Here is a 12,158-nt window from a genome sequence, read left to right on the forward strand (position 1 = left end):
CTAGGCTTTCAGAGCCACAGCCCTGCTAGTCTTGAGCCTCGGTTGGGAATGGATTGATAATACCCCAGTGTGTTTGATGGGGTCGGGGATGGACATAGAGGAAGATGGTGTGGGAAGGCAGGCGTTATCCCTGGGAGGATATGCTGGCATGCTCTCTTGCTCTGGCCTCAGAGCTGGCATGGAGGGCACTAGCTTGGCTGCCCTGGCCCAGAACTTCCCCTTGCTGTCCCCAGAGCCAGACAATGAAGTCCACATTCGCAGCTCCTCTCGCCCCTGCAGCCCTGTCCACCACCACGAGGGCCATACCAAGCTGTCCAGCAGCCCTCCTCGTGCAAGCCCCGTGAGGATGGGGCCATCGTACGTGCTCAAGAAAGGTTCGGGGGCAGTCATGAACTCTGCTGGGGATAACATAGTGACCAGTTTGGGGCACTTCAACCTTGGTCCAGGCTGTGTGCTGCTCACTTGAGCCCTTAAACCCTTGTAATAGCCTTGGGGTGTGAGAGGGAACCCCATTTTATAAACAGTAGTGCTAAAGTGCCAAGGGGCGAAGTGTGTAAACAGTGAGGGCTCCACACTGTGGCTGAGGAAGCCACTGTCTGTGCCTGCGCCTGCCAGGCAGGGGAAGCTGGCCTAGTCCTGTGCTGTGTTCCCAGCCCAGGTGCCGAGTACTGGTGGCCGGAGGCGGAAGGAACAGAGCTACCGCAGTGTCATCTCAGATGTCTTCAATGGCTCTGTCCTCAGCCTGGTGCAGTGTCTTACCTGTGATCGGGTAGGTACCTAGGGGAGGCTGGCATCCCTTACCACCTGGGCAGGGTGGACTCTCCTGTGCCATTCCCTCCCCCAGGAGCAGGCTGTCTGCTTTGTCTGTCTAAGCAGCAGACACTGGCAGGAGTGGGCAGCAGGCTGATCTTCACCATATAGGTGTCTACCACAGTGGAGACATTCCAGGACCTGTCATTGCCCATCCCTGGCAAGGAAGACCTAGCCAAACTTCACTCTGCCATCTACCAGAATGTACCAGCCAAGCCGGGTGCCTGTGGGGACAGCTATTCCTCCCAGGGCTGGCTGGCCTTCATCGTGGAGTACATCCGACGGTATGCCCATCCTGCTAGCTGGGGCTTCCAGTCTGGTCTGGCTTTCCTGGGTCTACCAGCAATTCAGGGACAAGCATTCATGGGGTCATGGATCAGGGGAGCTGGAGGCCAGAAGATAAAGAGGAGTTTGCTGGGTTCAGGGTCTTGGTCACTTTGGAATAGCCTGGACTAGACACTCCTTGAAGGTGGAGGACAAGTGACAACCTAGAGAGTGACCAAGCAGCAGGTAGAAATGAGGCACCTGCCAAGCTCTGGTCTGAAGAATCACCAGATACTTCCTTAATCCCCGAGGCGCTGGCTTAGGGAAGAGCGCCAAACCCCTCCCCACCAGCCTATGTACACAAGATGTCCAGCCCCAGTCAGGTCGAAACCGACCTCAGCATGCCCATACCCAAGGACGACAGCACCTGTCATCTCTTTCCTGTGTATCTAGGTTTGTGGTATCCTGTACCCCCAGCTGGTTTTGGGGACCTGTTGTCACACTGGAAGACTGCCTGGCTGCTTTCTTTGCTGCTGATGAGCTGAAGGGTGAGTGGCCGGGCTGTAAGGAGAGGACTGACTGTCGAGCCCGTAGGGGCTGTGCCCCAGCTAGCCTGCCGCCCACGCTTAATGCACCGAGGGCCACTTGGCCTTATGGGACGGACCCTGTTCGATTCCACTGATAGTGCATGCCTACAGCCCAGAGCTTCAGAGGTAGAGCAAAAGATCGGGCTTGAGGGTCATCCTGGGCTATATAGTGAGCTCAAGACCTCACTGCCTGAGGCGAGGCCTGGGCTACATGAGAAACAAAACAAAGGAGATACATAAATGTTCACCTGCTATCTATCTACTAGGGCATGCTGGGAACCTCCCAAACTGCTGATCTGTCCTTATTTCCCATCAGATCAGTGGGCAGAAGGGACGTTTCACTTTAGCTCTGTGCTTCCTTGATTGATTGTTTGGTTTTCGGTTTTGTTTTGAGACAGTCTCATGCAGCCCAAGCTGGCCTCATATTCATTGTGTAGGCCACATTGGCCTTAAACTCTAGCCTCCACTTCCTCTAGCTGAGGTTGTTGGTGTGCACCTCCATGACCAGCTTGGATGCTTAAATGTAGGTTAAAACTATTTCTCTGTGCACTTAGTGTGTGCAAACCGCTATCGTAGGATGGAGTCTGAGGACAACCTGGGGTTGATTGTCCTCCTAGTGTGTGGGTCTTGGGCTCAAACTCAGGTCGTCAGGCTCGGTGGCCAGGGCTTTACCTGCTGATCCGGGTATCAGCCTCCTGATTTTTACTTTACTTTTTTCTCCAGTTGTAAAACTACACCATATTTTATAGTTTACAAGTGTTGTGTACATTAACATCACTATGCCGCTGCCGCCACCTCCATTCACAATATTTTCATCTTGCAATATAAAACTATATCTATCAAACAGCTCCTGCCCCCTTCTCCAGTCCCTGATAGCCAGCGTCCACTTTGCTATGTGCTCCCCCCACATCCCACACACATAGCATTTTTTGGGTTCAGGAGATTGACTGCAGAGCCTTGTGGTTGCGGGCCTGTGTTCTAGCACAGAGCCACACCCCAGCTGGTGTACTTTCTGAGTGTGAGACTGACTGACGGAGCCTAGTGTCCTCAGAGTTCCCTCGATGGCAGCATGGCTCAGTTTTCTTTCTATTTTTAATCTGTCTTCTGGATAAGATATGGACAAGAATTTCCATTTTTATCTGTCTTGTGGACAGACCATACCCTCTGTGACTCCATCAGAGTGGACGTGGTCCACCCCTACATCAGCTGCCGTGAGTGCCACTGCCGTGGCCCTCTGCCAGCACTGAGAGTGTCCTCGTCCGCATGTGCTTAGCAGTAGGCTTGCTAGATCCGTGGAACTCCGGCTCCCCCAGGGTCTTGCCAGCTCATTGCAGAATAGTTGCAAGCTTCCTGGGCCTGAGGCGTCACCAACTGTGGTTTTGGTCTGCATCCTCTGATAAGTGATACTGAGCATCTTAAACATGTTTGCATGGGGTGGGTGGACGTGGGGCTGTTCAGCTTCCAGCATCCACTGGGCAGCTCGCAACCATCCTTGACTCCAGTTCCAGGGGACCCAGTGCCCTCTTCGGATCTGCCCAAGCACTGCATATGTGGTACACAAATAGACATGGTGGAATACCATACACGGAAAATAAAATACATAACCTAAAAGGAACCTGTTCGTCAGTGGGAGTGGGCGATCACTCAGTGGGCAATGTGTTGGCTGAGCCCAAGTCCCCAGCAGCCCGGTGAAAGCCGGCTATGGTGGTATGTGTCTAACTCCAGTGCTCAGGGTGGCCAGGGCCTTACTGGCCAGCCAGTCTATATGAATTCCAGGGGTTTGGTCAGAGACCGTCTCCAAGCATAATAGAGGAGGATGAGCTAACGTGACCTCTGGCCTCTGTACATGCGCACACAGGTGACTTCTCAAATGTGTACTCATAACTCGAGTGCGCACACATGGATCTCCCTCTTTGGAGACATCTCTTCTAGTCTTTCGTGTTGAGGTTAGGAGTTCTTTATATTAACCCCTGTCGGGTACAGATTTGAAGAGGTTGGAGTGTGTCTCTGTTGGAAGAGAGGTTGCCTGGTTGCCCCAGGCCCTGGGCTGAACTCCCAGCCCTGCACAAGTGTGGTAGTAGGCCCCTGTGGTCTAGCACTCTGGCGACAGAGAGGACGGTCTGGAGCTCTCACTTGTTCTAGCTGTATGTGGGAGGACGCGAGACCCTTTCCGGGAGCACCGAGACACGGTTTGTGACCGCTCTTCTCTGCGTGCATGGTTTTTCTTTTTGTATTTAGCTTTACTGTTTTAATTGTGTGTGTGTGTGTGTGTGTGTGTGTGTGTGTGTGTGTGTGCGCATGTGCAAAGGCCAGAGGTCTCCTGAGGTATTTTTTGTTGAATGTTTTATCTGAATGTATGTGGTGCCTACACAGTGCCTACAGAGTTTAGAGACAGAGAAAGACATGGGATCACATGGGACTGGAGCTGAGGGTTATTTCAAGCTCCTGATTTTCCTCCACCTTTTTAATGATGAGAATATGGGTGGGAGCCATTACACCTGGAATTTTATAGCACCTACACTTACTTGGATTTTTGATCTATTTTTTTTAATATTTTTATTGCTGTATGTGTGTTCACAAGCCTCTTTGCACAACTGGAGGCCAGAGGACAGCTTGAGGGAGTTGGTTTGTTTTGTAAGCAGTGTGAGACCATCACCGGCCTCCCTTGCTCTTGTGTCCCCTTCTGTTTTGCCTCTGCCTTTTCATCTGTTTTTAGCCCTGCCCATAGGGGAGTTTCAATGCTTTTAGGGTCAAGTATTCTGGGTTTTTTGTTGTCATTGTTGTTTGGTTGGTTTTTTTCTTTCTGGTTCTATCTGGAATCTTGTCACTTCCTACCAGTTTTCTTTCACCTTGAACGTAATTCACTTTTGCCCTTTTCGTCCCCATCTCCCCTGCTGACCTCTGGTCCTTTGCTCCCCTGTGCAGGTGACAATATGTACAGCTGTGAGCGCTGTAAGAAGTAAGTTGTACTGGGGGAGGGGGGTGCCCCCAGCTTCCCTTTCCCACAGACCTCTTGCTTGCAATTGCCCCTGGGGTTCCCCAGACAGCTGTGCTGGCCCCTAAGGTGACTCCAGTTGGGAGGAGACTGACCGAGGCTCATGCCCTCCTCCCTAGGCTTCGGAATGGCGTGAAGTACTGTAAAGTCCTCTGTCTGCCTGAGGTGAGTGAGGCCTGCTAGCCTTGTTGGACTGGGGTCCATGTGGGTCCGGGTGTGAGTGGCCTGTGGAGCCAGCTGGACAGACCTTGCTGTCTTAGTTCGGGTCTTATTGCTGTGAACAGACACCACGACTGATGTAAGTTTTATAAAGGACAACATTTAATTGGGGCTGGCTTACAGGTTCAGAGGTTCAGTCCATTATCATCAGGGTGAGCATGGCAGCATCCAGGCAGACATGGTGCAGGAGGAGCTGAGTTCTACATCTTCACCTGAAGGAAGCCAGAAACAGACTGCACATTCTCAGGCAGCTAGGAGGGGGGTCTCCAAGTCCACCCCCATAATGACACACTTCCTCTAACAAGGCCACACCTTCTGATAGTGCCATTCCCTGGGCCAAACATATGCAAACCATCACACCTGCCCTGCATAAGCACAGGCTGTGAGTGCTTTGGCTGAGAGACCCCAGGAACAGCTGACAGAGGGATCTGTCATGACAGGTGTCCCCTAAACTTGAGTTCATTCTTTTCTTGGGGATTTGCTGACATCCCCAAGTGAGCAGTGCAGGCGTGGTTGGTACAGTCTCCTGTAGTTGGAACGGAGACAAGGCCCAGGTTACAGGATGGATGGTGTGCTGGAGAGGCTCTTCAGAGTCCCCAAGCTAGTGTCAGAATCCTTGAGAAATAAGCATGGCAGGCTGGGCAGAGGTGGCTCCCTGCAGGGACCAGCCATGCCATAGGTTACCAGTCCCTTTGGCAGCCATGCCATAGATAGGCACCAGTCCTTATAAGAGAAGGTGGGGCTGTTAGCTCCCACGTGATAGATTCCATGCAGATCCAGCTGTGCAGGAGCTTATCTGTGAGCTTCCCTGTCATCTCCCCTAGATGCCCAGCGTGACTGGCACCTGCCCTCTCCCCTCAGATTCTGTGTGTCCACCTGAAGCGCTTCCGGCATGAGGTGATGTACTCCTTCAAAGTCAGCAGCCATGTCTCTTTCCCCCTGGAGGGACTTGACCTACGCCCTTTTCTAGCCAAGGAGTGCACATCCCAGGTCACCACCTATGACCTCCTCTCTGTCATTTGTCACCACGGCACAGCAGGCAGTGAGTATGCCCTCAACAGACCCCTCTTGTAGTGCCTTCTCCCTGTGGTCTCCATAACCCTTCCTTGTCTCTCAGGTGGGCACTACATTGCCTACTGTCAGAACGTGATCAATGGGCAGTGGTATGAGTTTGATGACCAGTACGTCACCGAGGTCCATGAGACTGTGGTACAGAATGTGGAGGCCTACGTGCTCTTCTACAGGTAAGACTGGGGGCCCTGCTACCTGTGTCTTGCATGGCTGCAGTCTCTCAGCTAGTTTTCCTGAGCTTTTCTCTGGTGTCCCAGCATGTTAAGGGCTGGCTCTGCATGCACCCTGCTCATGGCATAGCTTGGTGTCCATGCACAAGCTGGCCCCAGCTACTGGCTCATACCACACCCTCCCTCCAGGAAGAGCAGTGAGGAGGCCATGCGTGAGCGGCAGCAGGTGGTGTCCCTGGCTGCCATGCAGGAACCCAGCCTGCTCCGCTTCTACGTGTCCCGAGAATGGCTCAACAAGTTCAACACCTTTGCAGAGCCAGGGCCCATCACCAACCACACCTTCCTGTGCCCCCATGGAGGTGAGCAGTCTGCCCCTGGGAGAGGTGTATGTGGGGAGGCCCCAAGCCCCAGCTCTCCCCTGTGCTTCCCTCACAGGTATCCCACCCAATAAATACCATTACATTGATGACCTGGTGGTCATTCTGCCGCAGAGCGTCTGGGAGCACCTGTACAGCAGGTAAGTGCCGGGAGCTGGCTGCGTGGCATCTGGGCAGAGACCTTCTCTGAGTCCCAGTGAAGGAAACACAGGGGTTGGTTAGGATCAGTCAGCCTGTGGGCTCTGCTGTGGGAAGCCCTTTGAGTACTGCCTACCTTTAGGCTGGGGTTGGTGGTAGCTCCTACCAGGACCCTCTGACCCGCACCCAGCACAGGCTCTCTGGTGTGGGCCCCAACTGATCTAGCCTGGGGACTTCTAGAGTCGAGTGCAGCGACACCCAAGAGTAGCCAGTCTCTCATGGTAGCCCAGTCCAGACCCAGGTTCCTCTTGGGAAGAGGACCCCTCCTGCCAACTGCCCATGGGTGGTGAGAAACAGTCCCTTGACCTGTAAGGCCTCAAGGTTGGCCGCCTCACTGCCTATCTGTAGCCTCATTGCCCTGCACTCAGGCCACGAGGCCCCTGCTACTCCTTGGGATGAAGCAGAGCTCCTGACACCTTTTTTTTTTTCTTTTTTTTCTTTTTCTTTTTTTGGAGCTGGGGACCAAACCCAGGGCCTTGCGCTTGCTAGGCAAGCGCTCTACCACTGAGCTAAATCCCCAACCCTCCTGGCACCCTTTTTTTTTTTTTTTAAGATTTATTTATTTATTGTATATAAGTACACTGTAGCTGTCTTCGGGTACACCAGAAGAGGGCATCGGATCTCTTTACAGATGGTTGTGAGCCACCATGTGGTTGCTGGGAATTGAACTCATGACCTCTGGAAGAGCAGTCGGGTGCTCTTAACCACTGAGCCATCTCTCCAGCCCCCTGGCACCTTTTAAGAAAAGCAGACACTGGGGACCTTTGCCAGCCTCCTGCTTAAGAGATTGATAGAGTATGGTGATGGCTAAGGGCACAGAGGGGCTCCTCCCTGCTGACGCTGGATCTCTCTCCCTTCCTGAGCAGGTTTGGGGGCGGCCCTGCTGTGAACCATCTGTATGTGTGCTCCATCTGCCAGGTGGAGATTGAGGCCCTGGCCAAGCGCAGGAGGGTGGAGATTGACACTTTCATCAAGGTACACGTGAGGGACAGGGACTTGGGGACCATGTGCAGTCAGGCTAGGAGTGGGAGTGCTCTGCACAGTAATGGAGGGTAGGGGCCAAAGGGCCCTCTGCTAGCAGAGGCATTGACCGTAGTGAACTGCAGTGTGCTTTACTTGTACCTTGGTTCAGCCGTTCAAGCTGAGTGTCACAGGAGCACTGCTGTCCCTGGAAAGCACTCCCAGCTGAGGATTGCTCTACACCATCATGTGGAAGGTGCCTTAGAGTTGTGGAAAGTGTGAGGAGATCACTGCCTGAGGAGTGGAGCACTGGCCGTCAGGAAAGAGGCTGCTGGGGCAGGGCTTGCTGTGGGTGGGGCCGTGCCCATCCTCAGACATAGGACGGGTCCTCAAGCATTTAAAATAGGTCCCCTTGTGGCTATGACAGGTGTGGCTGTAGGTGTGGCTTAGCACCTGTGATGCCCTGGCATCGTGCCCAGCTCCAGCACTGGAGCCGTGGGTTGGTGAACCATGTGAGCAGATCTGCTGTCCTGTCAGTGGAGGGAATAGCATCTGCCCTGAGAAAGTGCTAGAGGGGGTCTCCACCATGACCCGGTTGGTCAGTGGGGAAGTTGGCCTCTTTCTGTAAGATTTATTTCATGTCTGAATGTTCTGTCTGTATATCTATGTGTGTGTACCATGTGTGTGCCTGGTGCTCTCTGAGGTCAGAGGAAAGTGTCGTAATTGGAGTTAAGGATGGTTGTGAGCTATCATATGGATGCTGGGAATTGAACCCAGGTCCCCTACAAGAGCAGTGAGTGCCCTTAACCACTGAGCCATCTTTCCAGCCTTACGAATTTTCTCTTTTCTTGAATGTGTCAAGGAGTCACTGATTTTCTGTCTGGGGCATCCAGTGTTTCTGAGGAGGGGCCTGGGGTGGGATTTTGGGAAGTCATGAGGAACAGGAGACAGACTGACTGCCCCCTCCCTGCCTTACCCCACAGCTGAACAAGGCATTCCAAGCCGAGGAGTCTCCCGGGGTCATCTACTGCATCAGCATGCACTGGTTCCGAGAGTGGGAGGCTTTCGTCAAGGGGAAGGACAGCGGTGAGTAGGCGCAGCCCGTCTGGGGTAGGACCTGCCTGGCGAGTCTTCAGTGCTCTGTTCCAGGGATGCAGAGAGCTTGGATCCCCCAGGCTGGCTCCACTGTTCTCCCCCCACTGTGGCAGAGCACCGTTCCTACCCTGCATCCATGTCTACTCCTGCTGACCCCTGGGGGGAACCTTGGGGTATGATTACCTCCTTGGCGGATAGCTCTAGACCTTCAGGAGGGTGGGAGGACGGGTTTTTGAACCCTTGCATTTGCAATAAGTGACCTATCAGGATTCCCCAAAGTCACCAGGACAGAGTAGCAGACCTGGACTGGGCACCCCATAGCCAGGTTCTTGGGGCCTTGGCATCTACCACTAATGCCCATCACCAAAACACTGCTCTAAAACGAACTCATGTGCCCTAGGTGTCCCTTTTTCTGGGTCCAGAGTCCTGGGAGGTTGGGTAGAATCAAGAGGAAGGCTTTGGTGCACCAAGTAGCCTCTGTTAGCCATGGCTCTGACCTGAGGCCAGACTGGCCCCTGTGGGCCCTGAGTAATAAGCCTTGGGGAAGGATAGAACTGCCTATAACACCATGCCGTCCATTCCAGAGCCTCCAGGGCCCATCGACAACAGCAGGATTGCACAGGTCAAAGGCAGTGGTCATATCCAGCTAAAGCAGGGTGAGTCTCCCAGGACCCACTAGCCCAGCTGCCCTTTTTACCTTCAGACTGGTCACCACGTTACCACGAGAGTTCCTGTCCTTCCAGAAATCCCCGCTGTTTGTCTCAAAGTCTTTTATCCAAATCTAGGCCCAGAGGCCATGTAGGGGATTTCAAGTACTTGGCCTCTGGCAGGTCCTCCAGGTCCTGGACCACATCCTGCCTCTTCTATCCCTGACTTGCCTAGTTGACCCTTAGTCCTCTGGCTCTGGGAAACAGGAGACAGCAGCCAGAGATATGTCCTCTTGGGCTCTTAGCGGAACAACGTTTCTTTGTGCAGCAGCTTTTTGGTCAGGCCTGTGTCTACTCTCCATGCCCACTGGGGCACCATCCCCATCCTCTTCCCGGGGTTCCCTATCTAGAAGGTGTTTCCCCTGAGGGCTGGTACACAGTGTGGCCTCTGTGTAAGTGTGTCTCTCCTATCCCACAGGGGCTGACTACGGGCAGATTTCTGAGGAGACCTGGACCTATCTGAACAGTCTGTATGGGGGTGGCCCTGAGATTGCCATCCGGCAGAGTGTGGCCCAGCTCCCAGACCCAGAAAGCTTGCATGGAGAGCAGAAGATTGAGGCTGAAACCCGGGCTCTGTGACTTGGGCCATGCTGAGTTGGTGTGGCTGGCCCTACTCCCTCTCCAGACAGCCCTGCATCCCTCTGAAGGCTGTGTTCTGCTGAGTGCCCACTGTCCCTGAAGGCTGGTATCCGACATTCCCCAGAGGGTGTGTCTGCCCTGCAGCTGAGCTGCTGCGTGCCTGGTACCGGGGCTGAGAGCGGCTGGTCCGCCTGAGAGATGCTATGCTGGGAAATATATCCGCTCAGACTTGAGGACTCCGACTGTCATCGCTGTGTCCCCCAAACTTGCCCTCTTGCTAACTTGGGCCCAGCTTTTGTCCCAGGAGCCCCGTGCTGTTCCTTAGCCAATGCTGACCCCTGGGACGGGGGGCTAGGAGCGGCTGCCACCTTTTGGGTATTATCTGCTGTATACTTGGCCCAACACTTTAGGGACTTAGGGAGGTAGATGTCTGTGCACAGGGGCAGAATGTATGTGGGGCTCTGTGTAGGTCAGCAGCCCCTCATATCACAGTGGAGGCCCCGGCTGCCCATGTTTGTTCTGTTGACTACTCTTGTACTTGGAACAGAGAAAGGGCAAGTTTTGCTTTAGAGGGCAGAGGCCCTGCCCCCTTGTCCTGCTGAGTCCACTGGCAGACTGGCTGTCGTTTGCCCTGGGAAGTGGCTCCTAGGCCCCTAGGGGAGGGAAACAGATACCTCATGCACTGGTCCACTGATGCTTATTCAGCCTTCCGTGTGCTCTAGAGTGAGCCTGATCCCCTGCCCGCACCCAGCCTTGGCGTCTAGAGCTGACTCTGAGGGGATGTGAGCTGTGGCCACTTGCACAGGCATGTGTCTGGAGTGTCCTGCTAGGCTGCTGGAGAGGTGCTGGGACCTGCTGAGCCTAGAGAGTCTGCCCTGTGTTTGGAGTCCTGAAGAAGCCTGAACAGAGCTTCCAGGACAAGCTGTTCAAAGCTAAGACTGGGGTGGTGAGGGTGGATCCTGGGACCAAGAGGGCTGCAGTGGCCACCAGTCTCTTCAGAAGTGGAAGTGGACACTAGCCCAAAGACCTGGGCATTTAGTGTCCTATTGAGGTGGGTGCCATGTGGATCCTTAGTCGGCTGCTGCTGGGACATGCCCTGTTGGCTGCCATCTTTTGAAGTCTCTGTTGTGGAGCCCTTAGCTCATTGCACTACTGTGACACAGTCTGGGTTGTGTTCAGAATGTCACAATAAATACGTGTTCCTCTCCTGCCCCTAGCTTGTACTGTGACACCGTGGTGTTTGCCTTCACTGGTGATAAACACAGCCAGAGGTCCTGTGGAAGCTTCTGGGAGGAGCTGGAACACTTGAAATACCAACCGTGTCTTTCCTGGAACCCACCAACCCAGGGGGCCCAGCAGGGATGTATTGGTGGCCAGCACGTCCCATGTGCTGGCTGCTCAACTCCAGTCCCGTTTATGTTTGCTCCTTGGGGAGAAGGATTAGAGAGTATGTATTACTTTAAAAGCATTGAGTTAGGGGCTTGGAGTGTAGCTCAGTGGTCAAGCATATCATGGGACTCAGGTTCAATCAGTCCTGTGTGGGAGAGCACACTGTGGTCATTGACAACTCATCATACTGAAGGGTTTGGGAGCACAGAAGAGAAACCAAGGTTAAAACCTTCCCGAAGCCAGAAATAATGGCGTACAACTCTAGCCCAGCATTTGGAAGGCAGAGGGAGGAGGGTCAAGAGTTCAAGATCATCAGCTGCGTAGGGAGTTGGAGGCTACAGGACGTCTCAAAACAAAAGTCCACCAAACTAAAACCACCTGTAGGACTGGGACTGGGCCTCAGTTGACAGAGTCTATCTGATATGCATGAAACCTCAGGTTCAATCCCTGACACTTAGTCAGGGCTGGTGGAAGGAACCTGCTTGAAATAGAAGCTGCAGGGTGAGGCAGGAGGCCATCCTTGGTCACCTGATAAGAGGAGCCAGTGTGAGCCCCCATGTCCCGCCTCTGTTTACATGTTACATGTTACTACATGTGGGTGGCTTCTTAAGGTGAAATTCTGTCTGGAGTCATTTCAGTGGCTTGGCAATGGTGAGCAAGCTAAAAATAGATTCCCTGATTGGCCTCAACATGCATCTGTAGTTTTTCTTGAAATAAACACCCAGCTCTTAAGAGGG

The 12,158-nt window shown here is 53.6% G+C and overlaps 1 protein-coding gene across 3 annotated transcripts in view; it reads left to right on the forward strand.

Annotated features, from left to right (window-relative positions):
• Positions 1-12,158, forward strand: part of Usp20 (ubiquitin specific peptidase 20) — a 33,491-nt gene extending 21,333 nt beyond the window's left edge. For 2 of the 3 annotated variants that reach the window (XM_087652720.1, XM_087652719.1), the window contains 14 exons: positions 234-374; positions 654-769; positions 922-1,094; positions 1,528-1,622; positions 4,587-4,620; positions 4,776-4,821; positions 5,737-5,917; positions 5,993-6,119; positions 6,306-6,475; positions 6,552-6,633; positions 7,558-7,666; positions 8,635-8,737; positions 9,331-9,402; positions 9,872-11,349. In XM_087652720.1, coding sequence (XP_087508846.1) covers positions 234-374; positions 654-769; positions 922-1,094; positions 1,528-1,622; positions 4,587-4,620; positions 4,776-4,821; positions 5,737-5,917; positions 5,993-6,119; positions 6,306-6,475; positions 6,552-6,633; positions 7,558-7,666; positions 8,635-8,737; positions 9,331-9,402; positions 9,872-10,032 — 1,610 coding nt within the window. In that variant the 3' untranslated portion in view covers positions 10,033-11,349. 3 annotated transcript variants of the gene reach the window in all.

This window comes from Rattus norvegicus, chromosome 3, assembly GCF_021556685.1.
Source record: "Rattus norvegicus strain SHRSP/BbbUtx chromosome 3, alternate assembly SHRSP_T2T, whole genome shotgun sequence".
NCBI lineage: Eukaryota > Metazoa > Chordata > Mammalia > Rodentia > Muridae > Rattus > Rattus norvegicus.